This window comes from Astyanax mexicanus, chromosome 11 (genome assembly GCF_023375975.1).
Source record: "Astyanax mexicanus isolate ESR-SI-001 chromosome 11, AstMex3_surface, whole genome shotgun sequence".
Lineage (NCBI taxonomy): Eukaryota > Metazoa > Chordata > Actinopteri > Characiformes > Acestrorhamphidae > Astyanax > Astyanax mexicanus.
In genome coordinates this window covers 20,012,820-20,036,564 of record NC_064418.1, presented here as the reverse complement: position 1 = coordinate 20,036,564, position 23,745 = coordinate 20,012,820, and the positions used below count along the sequence as shown (strand labels likewise).

At 39.4% G+C, this 23,745-nt stretch overlaps 1 protein-coding gene across 2 annotated transcripts in view; it reads right to left on the bottom strand.

The window, feature by feature from the left end:
* Nucleotides 1-12,614: 12,614 nt before the first annotated feature.
* tyw5 (tRNA-yW synthesizing protein 5) overlaps nucleotides 12,615-23,745 on the bottom strand; it is a 93,308-nt gene continuing 82,177 nt past the window's right edge. For both annotated transcript variants that reach the window (XM_007239514.4, XM_007239515.4), the window contains 4 exons: nucleotides 14,648-14,785; nucleotides 14,279-14,366; nucleotides 13,177-13,293; nucleotides 12,615-12,903 (listed from right to left, as the gene is read on the bottom strand). In XM_007239514.4, the coding sequence (XP_007239576.1) occupies nucleotides 12,635-12,903; nucleotides 13,177-13,293; nucleotides 14,279-14,366; nucleotides 14,648-14,785 (612 nt within the window). In that variant the 3' untranslated portion in view covers nucleotides 12,615-12,634. The remainder of the gene's footprint in view (nucleotides 12,904-13,176; nucleotides 13,294-14,278; nucleotides 14,367-14,647; nucleotides 14,786-23,745) is intronic.

Below are 23,745 nucleotides of genomic sequence, written 5' to 3'. Positions count from 1 at the left end.
TGTAATTACATGTATTTACCAAAAATGCAAAGATTTTCATCAGTGGCCAAAAGAGTAAAAATTGCTCTTTTCGAACTTGTCTTTAAGTCCTTAATCAATCAAAATAACTTTGGTCTTGATGCAATCTTGAGACCCTGTAGGTAAATAATTATCAAAAAAATCTTGACAATTTAACTACTTGAGGCCCATAAACCTTGATCAAACATGTACGTGAAAGCCTTTTTAGAGTTATTTGGCCAAAACTCTGTCAAAGTTTAAAACATGCCAAAACTGTTGAAGCTACTAATTAACAATGACATTTCAAGCACATTTGCCAAGTATGAGCCAAATAAGTCTTCAGTAGGCTCTACAGTGAAAAAATAACTATTTTCAATTTATTCTATTTATCGCTATTTTCCAACCTAAATGGACAGAAGACAGGAACCTTTCACCCTATCAACACACAAATTTATACACATATATAGACTGATAATCTGATCTTGATTGCAAATTTTCAGCCAAATCGGACATGTTTTCCCTCTACAACGGCTGGAAAACTACAGCGATTTTGTAGGCCTCAAGCCTGTATTATCGCTTTTTTCAAACCTAAATGGACATAAGTCAGGAACCTTTGACCCTATCGACACAGAAATTGACATACATATATAGACTGATATTGTGATCTTGATTGCAAATTTTGAGCCAAATCAGATATTTTTTGCCTCTAATATGGCCAAAGAGCAACAGCCATTTTGTAGGCCATAAGGCTGTATTATCGCTTTTTTCAAACCTAAATGGACAGAAGTCAGGAACCTTTGACCCTATAAACACACAAATTTACACACATATATATGCAGACCACTTGATCGTGAGTACCAATTTGGAGCCCAATCGGACTTTTCTTCTCTTTTTAATAAATAGAAACACACTGATAGGGAATGTTCTGTCTTACTTATAGAGTGATAGATTTCCAGCAGGTTATATGTGGTCTCTTGCTGCGCTCTGGTGGTCATTTGGTGAAACAGCTACATTTGAATTATTCTAAATTAAAGCTCTGCTGAACTTATTTAATCTTTTTTGTCTTGCTTAATTGAACATATTTATCCTTCTTGGTCATGCTAGTCAGCCACCTGGGTCATTCTTATTTATGCTCCACCCACTTAATTTTTGTTTAATTTGCATAATATGCAAAACCTACTTTTGAGATCTTGTCTTTGCCTCCTTGACCAATCATGACATGTTTGGTGTCAAACAGTTCAGCAGAGCTTACTCCTCAATAATTATTAAAAAAAAATCTTTACATTTATAAACAATATGGCCGCCATATGCAAATTAGTTTTACCATGGTGCAGTAAAATGTCTTCTAACACTTATAACTTTTGAATGCTTAACCTGACATTAATACCACTTCAGTCCTTTGATCATTACATGATTCTCAGATACCCTGTGTGTTTAAGTAGACATACACCCCCAGGGGGCAGAGCCAATGCTCAATAGCTGTTTCTCTACAACCATACAAGCTATCAAGGTCATCCTTGCCAATTATCATCTATGGCCCATGCACTAATGGTACACCAAATGAAAATATGATATGGACACTTTTGTGGTCACTATTAGCCAATCACATTCCAGCAAGCTTTTGACAGGCAGAATGTTTATCAGGTCAAAACTTATACACTATATATGGGTTATTTATATGCCCTTTTTATGCCTTGTGTTTTTTGAATTTAAGAACTGAATTTGTTTCACCAAATGCCCACTAGAGTGCAGCAAGACACCACATAAAACCTGATGAACACTACAGCTCAATTTATCAATGCTTTTCAACTAGTTTACTCACACCACTCATCTAGCATTGTCATTTTGGTCTTTATGGTCACGCTGGTTACCCAGCTTGGTTATCCAGTTTGGTGATGACGGTCAACCAGCAACAGGTTTTAAGCCTAACTGGCCTCCAGGGGCCTCTTTGCCTGTGATGCTCGAACCCCGTAAATCGCCGCTTGCGGCTATATTTATTATTATTCTTTTTCTCCTGTAAAAACAGTTGTGCAGCCTAAACCGTAAGTCATAGAGAAATGAAACTTGGTAGGTAGATGTAGGATCAGTGCATCTCGGTGGACAACAAAAATGGCACCGATTGGTCAAGTGGTGGCGCTATAAACAAGGAAATTCATTTTTCACAATTTTCTCAATAACTCAAAAACCATAAGACCTACATTCAAAATTCTTTTTTTGATGGATTCCTTGGGTCAATACCAACAACTTTCCTATTTGGACCATGCACTTCCGTCTATATAGATTTTGTGCTAATTTGCATAATATGCAAAACCTACTTTTGCAAACTAGTCCTAGGAATTTTGACCAATCCTGGCATGTTTGGTATCAAAACACTCGTGAGAGCATGTGCTTCAATATTCATTAAGAAAAAGTTGAAATATGTAAACAATATGGCCGCCATATGCAAATTAGTCCTTCCGGATATATGCCCCATTCACTTCAAGAGGTAAATTTGGAGCACTGTTTCTCAGCAACCGTGCAACCTAGCAAGTTGAAACTTTGCATGCAGAATCTATCATACAGCCTCTAAAGGATGTTCAAAGGGCAACTTAATCAATCAACATGGCTGAACACCATCAGCCAATCAGCATTCAGCAGACATTTTGGCAGGCTGAATGTTGCCCAATCTGGATGATATTTGGCAGTTATGTTCAGGTGGAGACACTGTAGTGACCTGCAAAGTGCTGAAACAATCCGCCCACTGGGGGGCGCTGTTCCAAAAAAACGAGTATATGTCAATCATGCTGTACTATTTTGACATCTAATTGTTTTTGCCATATTTAGTACAGTGGCTCTGACAAATTTCTCAATACAACTATGTTTAAAAAGTGCTTTGTTCATTCATAATTGCTAATTGTTTGAAAATAGCTATATTGAAACTACTCTCTGGATATTTGGCCTATCACCTCCATTTCAGTCTTGCTGCACACTGTAGAGTCTCTAGGTAAATGTTCATTAAAAACATTTGTGAAAATTTCACATACAATACTCTCCAGGCATCAAGCAATCTGTGCGTGCTTGGAATTTCTAACCTAAATTGCTGTAACTCTGCAGTATTTGCTGTAATCTCACAATGTTAAAGACCTCTGTACAATATCACTCTGATGAAGCGCCATTTAATACAGAACTAGATTAAGAATAACTTGACATTACATGTCATGTCAGAACATTCACTCCTTTGTGCCTCTTCTCAACATTAATAACAGGTGAAAGACTTTTGATCATTTTAAATGTGACAGAATGTCTCCAATTGTGTTAGACCTTCTTACACATCACCATCCTATGCTCTAGTAGGCACCATTGTGCTAGTTGGTGCTTGATGAAGCGCCATTTAATTCAGAACTAGATTTATAATAACTTCGTAATTACATGTCATATCAGAACATTCACTCCTTTGTGTTAATTTAAACTTGTTTGGTCAAACATTTCAGCTTGTTCTGCAAAGGTTCAAAGGTCAATCTGAATACCACTTTGTGAACATTCTGGTTGAAGCCACCTGATCAATACCAATAACATGTAGACACCTTTTGACTAGTTCTAACTCACTTAATGAATATCCTACAAAGTTCACTAGATTTACATGTGAATTTAAGCACTGATCAGGTTGAAAGGCCTCTGCTCAACATTAATAACAGGTGAAAAACTTGATAATTTCTAAATGTGACAGGGCATCTCCAATCATATTAGACCTTCTTACACATCACCATTCAATGCTCCAGTAGGCACCATTGTGCAAGTTGGTGCTTGAACCCGATGATTGCCGCTTGCGGCTATATTTTTATTATTGTAATTTTACCATTTTACCAGTGTAAACATTTCCCATGTAAGTGCTGCTCTGGAGTTAAGCTAATAAGATCAGAGAGATAGATACTTTATTTATCCCGAAGGAAATTTAGGCATCCAGAAGTAACAATACAATACAATAAGAAACATACTCAGACAAATCAAAACACAGAAGAATAGAAAATATATAAGGCTATAAAAAACCTAACTATACAAGGTAAGATATGTCTGTAGACGGAGCAGTGCAGTAGATGTTGCTAATGGTCATAAATAATTAACAGAGTAAAGTGCAATGTGCAATGACATCGATTACGAAGTTACTGATGTGACATAGAAATATAATATAAATATGCATACGTTAGAAGACAGTTCTAAAAAGTGAAAATGTGAATCTGAATGTGTGTGTGCCTCTTTGTGGTAGTGCTGGGAGTTTCAAAGCGGGTGTAAATGGTGTTGAGGTCATCTGGTAGGGTGTCTGCAGAGCTCAAGGTGCTGGTGGTGGTCTTGTAGTCTGTGATGTGCTGCAGGCCTTGCCACATCTGCCTGTGGAGTAGAAGCCATCCAGTTTCTCCCTGTACTGCCTCTTAGCTGCTGTGATGGCCTTCCTCAGTCTGTACTTTGCAGCTTTGTACTCAGTCTCATTGCCTGATTTAAATGCAAGAGAGCGAGCATGCAGCATGCGTCATACCTAACTGTTGATCCAGGGCTTCTGATTGGGGAGTCTCTTCACCCCTGGACCACTGCACAAGTTGTTTTTTGCTAAGCCTTTATGACGTACATACATACTGTGCAAAATTTAACCCACACTTTATATCACTAAAATATTTTGACAGTGCAAATGCTGCCTACATATGTTGCACATACTGTACACATAGTAAGGTTTTCATTTGAACATTTCCAAAATCCCATCACCATCCCATAACAACCACCATATAAATAAAGTCCCAATTGTGTAGTAACTATAAAATAAAATATACTTTAAAATGTGCACAGAAACTATTAGTTACTATTAGTTTTTTCTGACATTTATAAGGATTTATATTTATGTTTAGTACACAGACTTACTATTTGTAGCTTAACATTTAAGACGTTTGAGAATTTGACAGCTGCACCTGATTCTCATTTTCACTCATTCAGTTTTGAACATTAAAAATGAAAAAAAAAGAAAGCACTTAGACTAAACATAAATGTATTTTATTTTCACTTTGTAATTATTTAACTGAAATTCACTTTTATATTTTTTTATTTGAAATGCCACAGTGCTCTGGCAGCACTTCTCCAGCTGCACAGTCCATCAGTTCTTCAAAACTTCTACCAAAAACAGCAGTGAAATACACAGACCTGTGTATGTATGTTAGCGTTTGTTTCTCATCACAGCAGGAATGGTTTCATCCATTTAATTAAAGGGCCACTATGTAACTAATTTTCAGTGGTAAATGATGAAATGATCAGGATGTATCATCAGATATTAAGGAAACATGTTGAATAAAAGTACTGGCAGCTCTTGTCAGCAGGGCTTCAGCAGTACGTTCCTATTTTAAGTTTTCACTCCGTCCCGGAGTTTTGTGCCGGCTTTATTCTCTGACTCCTCCTGCTGCTCGTTCCCCAACACTAACTCCTACCCCAAGGTTGCCAACACATAACACTACACTACAGCGATCGGAGCTGCAGCAAAGGAGCTTAGCTAGCAGAGCTGGTTCAGAACCTCAGCTGCTACACAGCTTAAAAAGCCTCAGCATGTCTCAAAATGCTCAGTGACCAAAGCAGGAATATTACAAGAGTGAATATTGGCAGTGAGTTCAAACGGTGGTAACTTAGAGCTCAAATAAACTACAAGATTGACCGAGAGCTGCGGGACTCACTGGCCGAGAGGGGGACATAGCCTCGTCGAGCTAGGGGCTCACTCGCCGAGCGGGGGGCACACTCGCCAAGCGTGGGGCATGCTTGCCAATCACAGGGCACGCACGCCGAGCACGGGGCTCGCTCTCTGAGCGGGGGGCTCACTCGCCGAACGGGGCGCATAGCTTCGCCCAGCGGGGGGCTCACTTTCTGAGCGGGGGGCTCACTCGCCGAGCACGGGGCATGGGCCTCACAGGTGATAGATTACGAGCGAGAGGAGAAATATAGCAATATTAAACTCTTCTAAGTTCTCTGCCTCTCCTAATCTTAACTTCATGTAGATTGTGTAGATTCAACCTGCTGAATTTGGCAACCCGAGTAACCTTCGTGGCTGGAGAGGGGTGGGCAGAGCAGACTACTCTCTGTGGTATTTTGAAATTGGACTGCTGTAGCCATTTCACACTTTTGCTCTCAGGTCTTACATAATGCACCTTTAATAACTGTAATTGATTTACAGAAAGGTATTGTTTTTATGTATTTCATTTGTTTCTAGGGTGTTTTTCCAGTAACATTTTAAGATGTTTGAGTCGTAAAACATCTTCAAAAGATTTAAAACCAGATAGGAGGAGGTTGGATTGGAATCACTGAGAAGTAGTAGATTATTTTAGGTAATACTGTAATTTTGATTGTGGATATTTTGCCAAAAAGGGATAGTGGAAGATTCATCCAGTGTTAAAGATTATTGTTTACAGTTGTGAGTAATGTACTGAAATTAAATGTGTGAAGCTTGGACAACTGGGTGGAAAACTTTATGCCAGACACCTCTGATATTTGGACTTGGTCATATAGCTGCTGCTAATGGTTCTATAACAATTGGGGCAGGAGGGAGAAGAGGGGGCATCCTTGCCAACACTTATATGCTAGGGGTGTCACGATTCTCTAAATCAACGATTACATTTTTTTCTGATTTTAGGGTCACGATTCGATCCGATTCTCGATTTTCTTTTTTTACAGCAGAGAGGCCTAAGCCAGTTTTAGATTAGCCTCTGGTCAGTCATTGGTTTGATTAATCAAATTTACAATATATTATTTCCAAAGGTGGGCTTGATATAAGTGATGCAAAGTGATACAAGTGATCTGTAATACACCACATTAGGCACTAATGGTCAAATTTAAATAATTTATTTAAGATTTATATATAATGCCATCTAGTGGCTTTTTTGGTAGCAGCAGTGTGCACTATTAAAACAGCAAATGTGCAATATAAAATAAATAATAAAAAATACAGGAACAGTCATGTACAAAATAATAGAACAATTAGAGCCTTAACAAACTGAACTCTATCCTACTATAACAGTTCAACATGAAAAATAAGACTTTAAGTCCCTGAGAATGACACGTTTTTTTCTTTAACAAAGATATATTATTAACTTCATCTGAAAGAAAGATGCTCCTTAAGGTACCAAAACTATTAACATATTTGAGGCTAGACAAAACAACTGTTATTTTTATATTTTAGAGTTTTTCTTTAAGGAGATGAGAATGTCCACATTCTCTGGGGAAAGGGCTGCTCTGGAGAAAGGTTGGCTACAGTGTGCTGCGCCATTTGCATAGCGTGCTCCGCCATTTGCGTAGTGCGCGTGCTTGCGTAGCTTAGAGGGAGGGATCGTCGATTTTTTTTTTACTTCGAGGCGCTAGACCATGACATAATTTTGATCGATTTCGATTAATTATCGAAATCGTGAAACCCCTATTATATGCAGTGTGAAATTCTGTGATATTAGTCTGTTAGTATTGACTGTGGTATTGGGGAAGTGTATATGGTTTTTATCCAGTCTATAAATGACTCCACGAAACCTAGTTTTTGTAATGCAGCGAACAGGAATTTCCAGTTGACTTTACTGAAGGCCTTTTCTGCATCTAATGTAACTATTACAGTTTCTGGCTTATGGAGTGTTGTGTGATGTATCTGTTTGAGTAGTGTGCACATCATGGCAGTTGCGTGTCTTCCTTTAATAAAGCCATGTATAAAGGATGGGATGACTTTTTACAATATGGTAGTCAAGGCCTTACTTATGAGCTTTGTGTCTGTATTATGAAAAAATAATCAGACTTAAAGTTAAAATCTGTCTGATTTCTCCATTAAAACCTGGTTCAGCTGCGAAAAAAATGCTGCTATCAAAGACTCAGATTTAGCATTCACAGAAAAAAGGAGTACATGCTTAATTACATCAAGGCTAGACTATTGTAATGCACAAAAGTCAAAATTTTTCATGAGAAATACAAAAAAAAAGTTCAAAATGTTGATTCCTGATGATTGCTCAGATCACAGGGTGCTGGTTTCTAGTGGTTCCCAAAAATGCAAAGGAGCTCTGCAGCTTTCTCTTACAAAGCTCCCCAACTCTGGAATAATCTTCCCAAAAATGTTTGGTACTATTTTTATTTAGACTAAAAACTTTAGTCTAGCTTTGGAAATTATTCTTTACCCTTAGATAAAGGGTTCCATGGCATAGGGAATTGGGGTTAACTGAGATGTTGGTGCTGCTGTTTGGACGGTAGAGTGGGTGGATGCCAGTGTTTCAGGGTGCCAGTGTTTTAGGGTGCCAAAGGGTCTGTGTTACTTTCTGGTTCTTTCCCTTTAGTTAGCTGTTATATATAGATCTGCTGGTGTCATTAGCCACACACTGATAGTGTTTCAAAATATACAAAAATACAAAATATACCCCAAAAATGGGATGAATGGATAAATAAATGGACATTGTATTCATCTCAAATAAAATTAAGTTGATTAAATCAATACAACTGCATACATAGAGTCAAAGAACTCACAGGAGAATATACAGCTATACAAGTGTATCAATTAATCGGGTCTTGTGATTTTATCAGCAATAATAAAAGTACAATATGTGCAGCCAATACATAATCTACAGAGCAAAAACTGCAAGATACAGATACATAACATTGGTTATAAGATAAAACAACCTGATATTTACCTATATGTATATACAGGGGATTGCAAAAGTATTTATACCCTTGGACTTTGCCACATTTTGTTGCCCTACAACCACAAACATACTTATATTTTGTTGAGATTTTAAGTGAGTCTATCAAATTAAAATCTGAAAAGTGTGACGTGCAAAAGTATTTAAAATGATAATAATACTTAGTAGAGTACCATTCACTGCAATAACAACTGTAAGTGCTTTGGGGTTTGTCTGTACCAGATTTGCTTGTCTAGATACTGAGATGTTTGCCCCATTCTTCTTTACAAAACAGCTCAAGTTCAGCCAAAGATGAATAGCATCTGTGAACAGTAATTTTCACATCTTTCCTCAGAGGCTCAATGTAATTTAAGACTGGGCCATTCTAACACATGAATATTCTTTGATTTGGCTGTATGTTTAGGGTCATCGTCCTGCTGGAAGGTGAAACTCCTTTCTAGTCTCAAGTCTTTTGTTGCCTTCAGCAGGTTTTTTTCCAGGATTGCCCTGTTTTATTTATCTCCATCCATCTTCCCATTAACTCTGACCAGCTTCTCTGTCCCTGCTAAAGAAAAGCATCTCGACAGCATGATGCTGCCACCAACATGTTTCACAGTGGGGATGGTGTGTTCAGGGTGTTACTTTTCTGCCACACTTAGCGCCTTGCATTTAGGTCAGAAAGTTCCACATTGGTCTTATCTGACCACAGAACCTTCTTCCACATGTTTGCTGCAACGGCCATAAGCAATTCATATGTTTCAACAATGGATTTCTTCTTGACACTCTTCCATAAAGGCCAGATCTGTGGAGCACATGACTTATGATAGTTGTCCTGTAGACAGATTCTCCCACCTGAACTGTGGATTTCTGCAGCTCCTCCAGAGTGGCCATGGGCCTCTTGGCTGCTTCTCTGACCAGTGCTCTTCGGGTATTTTATAACCTAACACTTCGGGTTTTTATAACCTAATCCTGCTTAAAACTTCTCCACAACTTTATCTCTGACCTGTCTGGTGAATTCCTTGGTCTTTATGATGCTGTTTGTTCAATAATGTTCTCTAACAAACCACTAAGGCCTTTACAGAACAGCTGTATTTATACTGAGACTAAATTACACACAGCTGGAATATTAACCAATTAAGTGACTTCTGAAGGCAGTTGATTGCACTGGATTTTATTTGGGGGTTTTAGAGTAAAGGGAGGTGAATACTTTTCAGATTTTTATTTGATAAAAAGTTTGAAAAGAATGCATCATTTTCATTTTCATTTCACTTCACACTTATGCTATACTTTATGTTTGTCTATCACTTAAAATCTCAACAAAATACATAAGTGTGTGGTGGTCTGGTGACAAAATGTGGAAAAGTTCAAGGTAGGGCTGGGAAAAAAAATCTTATCACGATATAGTTTTCCATATCAGCCGATATCTATATGTATCACAATATAAATCAAATCACTTTCTGTTACACTTAAAGGTTTCTTTTTTTTACTCATAAATGACAATATTTTTATTTGGAATTTGAAAGAAATCTCAGTAGTTTATAGAATAAAAAATAATGATGTGAATTTTACTTAAACATATACCTATAAATAGCAAAATCTGAGAAACTGATCTCTTATTTTTTCCAGAGCTGTATACTTCCAAGATTAATGTTTCCCTCTAGAAGCATGATGTTGAATTAAAACCAGCAGTACCAGATGTTTTCTATAACCAGCAATACATGTTAGTTTATTTATACATCAGACAGTACATTTCAGAAAACCAGAGAACCTTTACCGCTGAACCTGACCTGCTCTGGGATCCTGACCCAGTGGAGGTGGTGAGAGACTGAGGGTGAATTAAGACCAAGTTTAAACACATGTTGTGTAATATCACCAGTAATTTAATACTTATTTGTTATTTATATACTCTATGTTCAATATCACGGGTCACTACTTAGCACAAACGTAAGACCAGTTTTGGCAAAAATGCTCTGAATTTCAGAACATCTCCAGAACGTTAGGCAGGTCTTGTGGGTGTTCAGTGGACAGTACCTACCAAAAGTGTCCGGGTCAGGTCAGAGTTACGCCCAAGATGAGGTGGACTAAGAAATTGCCATCCTGTGCTTTTGTCTTAAGTACAGTTTATTAGACACTAAATGTTTGTTCTATGACTTATTTATGTTAATTAAAAACTATATAATTCATGAAACATGTTAATCATTGATATAATGTATAATAAATGCAGAATGAGTTAGTGTTTCCATTTTTCTTTTATTTAATGATCTTATTTTTTTTCAGGGCCTGGTCCACACAACTACTGGATGATTCTCTGAATTGGATGCCCTTTATATCCCCCAACTTTCTTATTTCAATGATTAAAAACCAAAAAATACATTTTAAAGTTATCTTTTAAATACCTAAGTGTCTTTGCATTATGCCAGTGTCTAAGTGTCTTTGCTTTCCCCTCCAAAATAATTGGAACAGTGAGGCTAATCCCTTTAATTCTGCTGCAGACTGACAAAAGAAACTTGAAATTTCAGCTTTTATTTTCAGGTATTTACATCTGAATCTATTACACAGTTTAGAAGATAGCACCTATTTGTCTTGTGAGCAAAAGTACCAGTACGTGATCACGTGTGTCCTCATACATTGATTATTCGAATAATAAACTGCACTGAATGTCCAAGTAGAGTTTTAGATCTCTTTTTTCTGATATTTTCTGATATTTTGATATTTATAGTTAGAGGAGTAACCAAATTGTTAAGCTGAGAGAAGATGGAAAATCAGTCAAAATTATTGCACAAATATAATGTATAGCCAGAACAACTGTATGGAAAATCCTGAAGAAAAACTTATCACTGATGTACTAAGTAATAAATGCTGAAAAGAATGCCAGTGTGGAATTTGCCTCTGAAACACTTATGGACTGATGAGACAAATAATAAACTTTTCCAATGAGAAGGAAACCGTGTTAAAGTTTTATATTACATGTACGTCAGTACATGTAAGTCACAGCCTATATAAAAGCCCAGTCATGCAAAAATATATAAATACAATAATAATAAAAATACTGTGATATACTGTAAAATCACCAGAATCTCGGAAAAAACGTGATATGCATTTTTGGTCATACCGCCCAGCACTAATTTAGTGTCTATTGTTAACTCCACCATTTTTGTCTGCTATGTGTAGTTCAATTGATGTTTTATCCTTTTTATTGAAATCATCTCTAATATGTTTTTTCTGAATTTCTCTGATACAAACAGCTCACTTCTAATTCTTCAGGTTAAATGTGCTTCCTCCTTTAAACAGCTATAACATGCTGTGTATCAGGCTACAAACAGAGCTGCTTTATGAATTCATGCAACGCAACTATGTCTTAAAAACATTTGACACTTATTCATCTTACTCTTCTTCAGGGTGTGCATATATTTTGCTAATATTTCTTTTATACTTTTTTACACTTACTTTAGTCATGCTTAAATTGCAATTTTAAAATCTGTTATTTCACTTGTTTAAGTGCTTTTAAAACATGTTGAACCACCCCACAGAGGCTACAAATTTAAACTACTATGCAGCCTTGCTGCTCATCCAACACTTCTCAGTCTTGACTGTTTGCTATTTTATCAGGATATAATATAATAATATATATCCCTACTCACAATTACATCATCAATGAACATCAGACAAATTAAGGTTGCAATTAATGTTTTTTGCTGTTAAAGTCATCATATGTCTGCCATTTTAAACTAAATATAAATTATATCTCAAAAGATAAATACATTTTATATAAAAAATTGCAATTTTAACATGACCCCTGTTTTGTTTCAACCCTGTTTACCCTCTATAAAATCAAAAACAGTTCCTGTGACATCATCGCTGAAGAAATGACATTGCAAATAATAGCAAGTGTTTTTTTTTATGGTTATGTGAAAACTGACAGGTTCAACTGCTTAACCCTATTATATTCATAAATAAGACTAAACAACAGGGAACAACAGATATGACAGTCATTTTTATTGTGCTGGTTGTGTAGGTTGGGCAGCGTATGCCCGGCTTTGAATGAGCTGCACCATACGGCGGGCGTAGAAGTCCTGATAGTCTTCCGGCAGCTCCTCCAACCCAGCTAGAGCTCGCTCAACACACTGCAGAGCTCTTGAAGCTGCCAGGGGGTCCTTATTCCCATATGGGTCCTTCTTATCATAGCTGTCCATCGAAAGGTGCCGCCAGAAGACATTGACTCCCACACCAAACTGCAGAGCCAGAGTATTGTGGAACCATAGGGCTGGAGAACATCAGGCACATGTTAACATCTTGTTTTTTTTATTATTATTATTTATATTATAGCTTGGATATTTGTTACCTAAAGGGCTATAATCATATAACTTTAATATCTGCAACTCTGATATCACTAAGAATAGAAATACACTCACTGATAAGCCTGTTATGTAAATGATTACAGGTGTGGTGTAGACTGATTAGACTGATTAAGGGACTTGCCACACTCTTGTGTCAGTCTGATATAAAAAAAAAGGTATATGGGAATTTTCTCACTTACATGGAATATACAGCAGGTCCCCTGGTTCGAGAACACATTCATAACGACAAGCTTTTACAAAATCTGGGTATCGCTCCAAGTTTGGAGAGTCAATGTCCAAGACCTCAGATTTATCACCTGTTGAAACAGGAGGGAATAACATCACATAATGGAGTACAGTATGACACTAGATAGAATTTAGCAGTATATTAGTCTGGTTTAGTCTGTTAGAAGTATTTTTTTTTTTAAACCTTGGCCACAACCTCGGCAACAACACAAGCACTCCATCTCCTTTCCAGCAACCAAAACTTCGTCTCCATACATATTAGGGCAAGTATTTTAAGAACTGTGACCATCATCATTTCTAAGCATTTTATCATTTCTCCAAGCTGTAAAAACTTAAATGCTTATTGGATTTATGAATATAAGGTGATGTATATTCTTGGGGAAGAATGTGGTCTACGGACATTAATACCATATATACAGTAAAATTAAAAAATGGATAGTTGGATGCAGCACTCTTGAAATCAGGATATTGAGGCATGATCACAGAGCCATAAATGATTCTGCTGCACATAGTCGACATGGTCACAAGAAACGTGAACAAAAAGACTTAAATTAACTGAGAGAGAAACAAACTGTGATTGGACTGAATGGATGGTCGGCTAAATTGTTTTGTTTTGTTTGCCATTTAATTGCATATTTAGGTTTGAGCACTGTAGTTACAAAATATATCACTAATAAAATGGCTAATAAATAAAATAAATCCTCAAAAATAAAACGTGCTTAATAGGTTTGCATGCAGTGTACATAGACTTTTTTCAATTCTAATTATGTTTTTTCATAGAAGGGAGCAGAAAAGTACAGAGATGTTTGTGTAATTATTGTGTAATAATGTTTGTGAATATTGGACAAGGGAGGACCAGTCAGATGCTCAATATATTATTTGAGAAATAAAAAGAAAATAGAAAATTACAAAAGTTAATGAATACAAAAAACCCACAATCTATCTCACATCAGTGGCTAGATGTCTTATCTGCTGTTCTGTAAGGAAAATGCATATCTAGGACAGTTGAGGCATCTGTATGAAACAGAAGAAAAGGAAACAAGCCTTGACTCTTACCAGACAGGTACAGGTGCAGTGCATCCTGAGGGCTGTAGAGAACAACACGCTTTCTCCCACTCACCTGGGCCAGAAGGTTGTCCATCACCTGATTGAGACATTATTAAAAAACAGAGGTCTGGGATGAAACACTGTGGTACCTTCTACACTTCCACTCAGGTGGTATAGTTAGACTTGTTAGACTACCTTGTGACCGTTGTGCACGGTCAGTACAGTAATGGAATTTTGCAGTTTGATATAGAAGCTAAATTTGTTTTGTTCTTTTCATCTGGACATTTTATCTCACTATTGAACTACTGGTGAATATGTGAATATGACAGCAATGTGTAGAGAGAAAGTCATGTTCCTGAAAAAACAGGTTCCTCTCACATCATAGTGCGTCCACAACTGCAGCCCAGAGGAGCTGATCCGAAACACACTGGAGAAGAACTGGTCCGACTGGAAGAACGGAGGAATGTGGAAATCCTCTGCAAGGTCAGGGAACTGCTTCTTCAGGTTAGCAGGTTCCTAAGTTTAGAGCAGAAACAGCCTATTGGAACTAGTGAACATGATTGCCATTCTACTGTCCAATACATGAAGAGATCATTTGCAAAAACAGATGTGCTATTCTTTATAAATACAATAAATACAAATGTCTTCTTGCTAAACACTATGGCCAAAATTTACAGTTGTGTGAAATAGTGTTCCCCCCTTCATGATTTCCTTTTTTTTTGCATGTTTGTCACTTTCAAATGTTTCAGATCATCAAACTAGTTTAAATATTAGTCAAAGACAACAAAATGCAATTTTTAAATGAAGGTTTTCATAATTAAGGGAGAAAAAAAAAATAATACATGACCCTGTGTGAAAAAGTGTTTGCCCCCCAAGCCTTAACTGTGGTTTATCACACCAAAGTTTAATTTCTCTAGCCACACCTAGGCCTGATTACTGCCACTCTATCAAAAAATCACTTCAATAGGACCTGCCTGACAAAGTGGACCAAAATATACTCAATAGCTAGACTTGATGCCAATATCCAAAGAAACTCAGAAACAAATGAGAAAGTAATTGAGATCTATTAATCTGGAAAAGGTTATTAAGCCATTTCTAAAATTAAAGACAGTGAGAGACATTGAGAGACATTATCCACAAATGGAGAAAGCTTGGAACAGCTTGGAACAGCTTCTTCCCAGGAGTGGCCGGCCGAATAAAATTAGCCCTACAGCATAGCAATGACTCATTCAAGAGGTCTCAAAAGACCCCACAAAAACATCCAAAGAACTGTAAAACCTACAGTAAAACTTGGTGGTGGTAGTGTAATTGTCTGGGGCTGTTTTGCTGCTTCAGGACCTGGAAGACTTGTGATAAATAAAACAATGAATACAGCTGTCTACCAAAAGATCCTGAAAAAGAATTTCCAGCCATAAAGCTGAAAGAACTTGGGTTCTGCAGCAGGACAATGATCCAAAACACACCAGCAAGTCTACCTCTGAATGGCTAAAGAAAAACAAAGTGAAGCAAAGAGTCATAAAAAATGCTAGCTTTTGGCTAATGCTACAGGGCACTGACGTCACTGCAAGCGGACTTAATTTAGGGCAACACCAGTGAATTCTGGAAAGACCATGTTTTGGATTATTATCCTTTTTTACAGGGAGTGAACAGAGTGAAAATACATTTAGTCTTGTCCTATTGAGCATTGTAGTCTGTGTTAGAGCTGGAAAATGGCAGATAAGAAAGTGAGCATTTGATGCTCAGTGATTCTCAGTCCTGGTTCTGGAGTAGCACTTCCCTGCGGGTTTATTGTTTGGTCATTGGTTTATATTAATTACAGCTCACCTGATGCAACGAGAAGAGCTGGCTGTGTTATAGCCAGAGATGTATATTAACGAAGTAGAACTACTTCACTGCTGTATAAGTAAAATGTTGTATCTGTACTTTGTTAAGGTATTATTGTTTTCTCCTCCTTTCACTTTTACTTCACTAACTACATATTTTCCTGTGTTTTAATACTTTTACTCCGATACATTTTTTATGTGCTGCATCGTTACTTCTTACCAGGGGCATCGCTAGTACTTTTTAGGGGCTCAGGAACTGTGAATAATCACCATGGTCACTCCATCTGCACTTAGAAAATGCTCGGTTGCGCTTTCTACACCGAAAACTAGAGTGCGCGACTAAACCGTGTTTTACGGTAGCCGTGTGCACAGCTCACCCGAAGGAGCAGAGACTCGCGCTTCTCGTGCACAGACTGAACATGAAACAGAAACTAGTTTTACAGCTAAATAAACATGAATTAACGAGGTCTAATCAACAAATAATACTACTGCTTATCTGTAGAACAGTGTAAAGTTCAGTGTAAAATGTTTGGAGTGGTATTAAATAAGCAAATCAAATCGTTTATATCACAGCACTAAATTCTTAAAGATCTCATTCTCATGTATCCCAGATATATGTTTTAAGTGATATTATTGTATAATTTCGTAGTAAATAGATCCCAAAAAAGGTCCATTCGGTTTCGCATAAAAGAGATTTTGGAGTGCTATAAAACAAAAAAAATCTAATTGTTATCAAATCAGACCATGAAATCCTTGAAGAAGACATTCCATACTATTAATATCATGCATATCAAGTAATATTACTGTATCATTTTGGAGTAATTGGATACCAAACTTAGGAAAAATGTCTATTTGATTGAACATAAACCAAATTTCGGAGTTCTATAAACCAGGTAGTCAAATTGTTATCCAAGAAAACCAAGACAGTCTTGAAAAACACATTCCAAAATATTAATGACATGAGCAAAAAGTAATATTACTGTATCATTTTAGAGTAATTGGATACCAAACATAGGAAAAATGTCTAATCGGTTGTGCACAAACCAGATTTCAGAGTCCTATAAAACCAGCAAATCAAACTGTTATCCAAAACAGGAACACATATCTTGAGGAACACATTCCATATTATTAAGAACGAGATTAACAAGTAATATTAATTACATTTTGGAGTAATTGTATTCCAAACTTGGGAAAAATGTCTATTCGTTTGTCCACAAACCAAATTTGGTAGTCCTATAAAACCAGCAAATCAAATTGTTATCCAGTGAGACCAAAACAGTCTTGAAGAACACATTCCATATCATTAATTTCAGGAGTAACAAGTGATATTACTGTATCATTTCCATCATGTCCAATCGGTTTTGCCTAAACCAGATTTTGAAGTCCTAGAAAACCCAAAAGTATAATTATCAAATGACACCATGAAATGCTTAAAGAAGACATTACATACTATTTATGCATTACGTAAGAAGTGGTATTACTGTATAATTTTGGAGCAATTGTATACCAAACTTAGGAAAAATGTCCATTCGGTTTTGTATAAAACAGAGTTTTGAGTATTACCAAATCAGACCATAAAATCCTTGAAGAAGACATTCCATACTACTATTTTCATACTATTATGCATTCCTGCATAAAAACATATTTTGGGGTCCTATAAAAACAGCATATCAGAGAGTTATCTTTATAATTTTATGTCAACTTTTTCCCATTTTCTACCCAATTTACACGGCCAATTACCCAACCCACACAGTAGGACTGCCCCTATCACTAGTAATGCCCCAACCACCAGGAGGGGGAAGACTAACACATGCTTCCTCTGATACATGTGAAGTCAGCCACCGCTTCTTTTCGAGCTGCTGTTGATGCAGCATTGCCAAGCAGCCAGCGCGCTCGGAGGAAAGCGCAGCGGCTCGGTTCCTATACATCAGCTCACAGACACCCTGTGCTGCAGACATCACCCTAGGAGTGATGTGGGGAGAGAGTGCCATCTACCCACACAGAGGGAGCAGGGCCAATTGTGCTCCCTCTGAGCGCCGGCTGCTTGATGGCAAAACTCCATCATTCAGCTGCTGCAGTATGAGGCACACAGGGCTTTTACATTTGTAAAACGTGGATGTGGAGTGAAAGTTCTTACTCAACTCTTGGGCTGTGAGTCCATTTGGACAGCAAAACGGTAGCGAGTCCGGAACCACAACAGAACAGAGGCAGGCTGGATGGTGAATATCATCAGAAGCTTTTATTTGTCTACGACTGGGAGACTACATTTAGCTGCAGGTTAGGAAGGCTGTGTACACCACACACACACTCATACTCTGTAATAAAACAAATCATGAAATATACCACTTTAAATAATACTTTTTTCCCTGATTATTTCATTTACACACCATTTTACTTGACTTACTATCTTTGACAGTGTTGTGTAAACAGATTTTTCAAATTGATGTTTAATTTCATGATGTCTCTTAATATTAAACTCCTTAATTACGGCAACCTTTAGACTCTTTGGCCCGTTTTTCTGCACTAGAAATGCGCACCCTCTCTGCTTTTAGACTCTTTTGCCTAATTTTCTGCGATAGAAATGCGCACCCTCTCCGCTTTTAGACTCTTTTGCCTGATTTTCTGCGATAGAAATGCGCACCCTCTCTGCTTTTAGACACTTTTGCCCTGTTTTTCTGCGCTAGAAATGCGCACCCTCTCCGCTTTTGGACTCTTTTGCCCCGTTTTTCTGCGCAAAAAATGCTCCGACTCTTTGGCCCGTTTCTGACAAGTCCAACTGACATGAAAAAATCAGCAAGAACAGAGTCCCACGAGAGTTCCAAACAGTGCATGAACTTCAGTGTACTCAGTAGAGTTCATAGTCTTTGAGGTGCGAAGGCACTCTGCGCTGACTGCACCTTGGGCCAGTCCATTTCCCGGCCGGGTTGCACAAGAGCGGGGTGTGTTGTGTTGACTTTGAGTGTCCTGTGGTTGTTCAGGGGGGGCATGAGCTGAGCGTTTGTGTTGAGCGGAAGCAGGAAGAACAGGTGTCAGGAAAGTGTGTGAAGGAGGGCCAGGGGATGTTTGATGTGTGCTAGTACCCTGACTGGAATGGTGAGACTGACTATTGGGGGCTGCAGCTGGAGCAGCTAAAGGAGGCACTTGTGCAGCTAACATGGGTGACTGGGCTGCTAAAGTAGGTGACTGAGCTGCTAAAGTAGATGACTGAGCTGCTAAAGGTACTTCAGGCCATAAAGGACAGAGCAAAGAGCCAGATGAAACATCAGACCTGGGCTATGGAGCTGGAATGTTCGCACCGCTCGAGTTAGAGACGAATGGCTTGAGCCGATTATAATGTAGCACTTTGGGCCTACTCGACGTACAGGCTAAATTGCGAACCCGGAAGTCTACTGGTAAGGATTGGCCCTCTGGTGCAATAGCATCCAAAATCACAAAAGGGCCAATTCAGCATGGAGCAAGCTTGTTATTGCGATTAGCTGGATCATCCATCAATACTAAATCGCCTGGTTTGTATGGGCTATATTTTAAATGCCGGTCATAGTACTTTTGCTGAGGTTCCTGAGCTTTGTTCCTGAAAGCTGTGGCTGATTGGCAAGCTTCCTTAAGCCTAGCGCACAACGAAGCAGCATATGCAGCCGGAGTTATAGACGGTTTGGAAGATGGCGAAGCAGATGTGCTAAGCAATGTATCTACCGGAACACGTGCATTACGTCCATGGGCTAGGTAGAAAGGTGTGAACCCTGTACTGGCATGCACTGTGGTATTGTAGGCCAGCGCGACCTGTGGAAGATGGTCGTTCCACTCACGTCCTAGCTCAAACAGATATTTAAAGAGCTCTTCCTTAAGCGTGTGATTATACCATTCAACAGCCCCATCACATTGCCCATGATAGGGTGAGGCAGTTTTCTAATCACCATGAGACCGCAAAGGTGCTTAATAAGATCAGATTCAAACTGTCTGCCCTGATCAGAGTGAAGGGATTCGGGGACACCATGCTGATGGATAAACTGTTTAAAGATGAACTGGGCCACCGAAACTGCTGTCTGCGTCTTTAATGGATAGAGATTGACAAATTTGGTATACAGATCCATCAGAACCAACACATAACGGTTACCTTTGGTTGATATTGGCAGTTCAGTAAGGTCAGCAGCCACAATTTCCAAGGGTCTACTGGGTGAAATTGGAACAAGTGGGGCCTGAGGACGAGGTACTGGAGAGCAACGTGACTGACAAGCAGCCCACTCGCGGCAATACTGATGGATATCAGAAGACATATAAGGCCAGTAGAAGGAGCATAATGCCCTATTAAGTGATTTAGCAGGCCCATAGTGTCCTGCTGCTGGGTGACCATGTATGTAGTGTAGTACTAGGGGAATTAGTGAATGAGGAATGACCACCTGCTGAATAACAGAATGAGACGTTGGTATGAGACATACTGTGAGGTGAGGGAACTGAGACCACTGCTTATGAAGGAAAGGAGATGCTTTTCTAAGCTTGCAATTTCGTGGACGCTGACCGCGTTCCATCCAGTCCAGAACTGTTGCAATGTCGGGATCACTCTGTTGTTTTGTAGACAGATCCCAGTCTGTCTGAATATGGACCAGGTTTGTAGACGTGAACGATGAGTTCAAGTTCTTAGGCTGGCAGTCACCACCTTGAACCAACGTCTGCTTATCGCATTCTGTGGTTCTCTGCGTTGCTGTTGAAGTCTGCAGAGGCTTGGGATGCACCAAAGAAGGCTCCAGAGGTGATTCAGATGGGCGACGGGACATGGCATCCGCATTAAGATGTTTAGCGCAGTCACGGTGTACTATTGTCCAGTCATGGAGATCTAGTTCGACAGCCCAACGTGCACACCTTCCAGTGTGATCCTGATCAAGGGGAAGCTTTTGAGAACCACCAATGGTTTGTGGTCTGTGACGATAGTAAAAGGATGGAATGCCAAGTAGTGGCGAAAATGACGCACAGACCAGACTATGGCGTACAGCTCACTGTCAAATGTTGACCACTTTCTTTCTGAAGCAGAGAGGATGTGACTAGCAAAAGCAATAGCATGCTCTTTACCACCTTCTAGGACAACACACTTCCAATTGCATGCAGGGAAGCTTCTGTATGTAACAGAAAAGGAGCTGACAGATTGGGAAAGCCAAGACAGGTGGTGATGTTAGAGCTTGTTTCAGGATCCAAAAAGCATCATTGGCGGCAGAAGACCATTCAAAGGAAACACCTTTGAGTGTAAGACGATGGAGTGGTTCAGCAATATGAGAGAACTGTCGAATGAATCGCCTATAGTAGGAGCAAATGCCTAAGAAGGCTCTCACCTCTGTGGCTGGACGGGGAACAGGCCACGAAGACACCTTGTCGATGTTAGCAGGATCAGGTTGGATTCCAGCACAGGAGATGTGATGGCCTAAGAACGTGACAGAGGAGCGAGCTAGGTGACATTTGGACGGCTTTAATTTGAGACCAGCAGCATGAAAGCGTTAAATGCTGAAGATGCTGGGTAAAGTCCGTACTATACACGATAATATCGTCAAGGTATATTAGACAGATATCCCAGTGAAGACCGCGAAAAACAAGTTCCATCAAAAGCTGGAAACTCGGAGGGGCGTTCGAAATCCCCATCGGCATCATCCGGAAATGAAATAAGCCAGAACCAGTAGAGAATGCTGTTTTCTCTTTATCTCGGGGATGAAGTGGAATTTGCCAATAACCAGCAGTAAGGTCAATGGTGCTGAATATCTGGGCACCAGCAAGCCTGTCTAGAGAGTCATCAACACGAGGAAGTGTGTGTGAATCTTTAACTGTCACTGAGTTAAGCCGACGATAGTCTACGCAAAAGTGGTGAGTGCCATCTTTTTTTCGGACGAGCACCACCGGTGCTGACCACGGACTATGCGACTCCTCAATAATGGCATGCACGAGGAGCTTATCCACTTCCCTTTTTAGCACTGCTTGTGTGGCTGGCGTCACACGATAAGGTCGTAACTTAATCGTTTTTTCTGCACCAGTATCAATGCAATGATGGACAAGGTCCGTTCGACCGTAATCGTAAGGATGCGAACTGAAAACGTCGACAAAATCTCTCAACAGACTCTCAAGGTGTGGTATTTCATCTGGGCCAAGGCATGTCTCGGACAAGTCTACTGTTGGTGTTGGACCACTAGGTGTGCTATCTGTGCTAACAGCACATGTGTCAATAAGTGCATGCTGTTCTGAGCCAAAGAATGTAATTGAAATGTAGGGAGTTGGTGATGTATCTGCACCTGACTCAACGTTAGGGGAGACCAAGGGGGTTTTGGAAGCTGACATTTGGTCCGCAATGCCAGCTGCTATTAGTTTCCCTGATCATAAACAGATTGAGAATTATCTGAGCCTTGTGGAGTGGGGGTGGAGAGGATGAAGAGGGGGGTCTTGTATGTGTGTATTGTGAATCAGGTGATGGGGAGCAGCCATAGTGGTGCTTAGAGCGTCGTGGTGTGTGTGAGGAGTGGTAAGATGAGTGTGGATGGCTTTCTGGTGAGGGGGAGCGTACAGAGTACCTGTCACGGTGAAACCTGGGAGAGGAGCAGTCTTCCCTCGTAGGTTGCCGGTGATGTACCTGGTGAGAGCGAGGCAGAGACTGACAAGGTCGTCTAGGAGTATCAGGGTAGGTGTCATAGCAGGAAACATGCTGATCATCCTCACGAAAAGTCCAGCTGGGTGAACGAGCTCGGTGTCAAGGAGGTGGGGATCCCTCTTGGTGTGGTCGACGTCCTCTGTAGTAGTAGTGAGAAGATGTGACACAACAGTCCACACAGTCACGCCACTGAAGGTCGGCTTGGTCCCGCTGACATCCACTTGTCCAGGCATATGCAGCTGTGTTGTAAGATTGGTGCGGAGTGTGAACACAGCTTGGCAGGCCATGCTGAAATCAGACACTTATCATGTGAGATGGTCAAGTCTCTTCTCAGTATGTTGTAGATGTGTTTGTTTCAAGGCATGCAGGTCTGTTCTGTGGTCAGCAATAGCAGCTGTTAATTCAGCTAAGGCAGGATGTGAAGTAGCGCCAGATTGTTGAGTAACAGTCACAGGCATAACAGGTGTGTGGGCTGCTACTGTCAGAGCTAACTGTGCCCGCTCACACTGGGTTGCCACCTTTAATGCAGCTTCTAGAGTAACTGCACCATGCTCGTGGATTTTAAGCTGCAATGCTTGGTCAAGACCAGTCACAAAACGTCGGAACACCTCACAGTTCTGTGCCTCAGGGCTACACAGGGGAAAAGCATCAGCTACTAAATTCTTGAGATCAGCAGCGTAAACTTCCAAAGGCTCCTTTGGTCTGCGAGGGCGAGCATTTAGGTGTGTCTGAAAAGTGGCCAAAAATTGCGTTTGTCCAAAAACTGCATTCAACTTTGCCAATATGCAAATGCAGGGCCACTGAGTCTTGCAGCTAACAGTTTTGATACCTCTAATGCAACTTCAAAATGCTGAATACAGGAGCTGAGGTTCTAGCATATGGGCCCTTGATGATAACTGCCAATTTTGAGCTTGATTGCTTGTACGGTTGCTAAGAAACAGTTATTTAGCTTTAGCCCCGCCCCCTGGTGGCATATATCTATAGAAATTTAGAATCAGAATCAAGACATGAATATAAATCTTAAGTGGCATTCA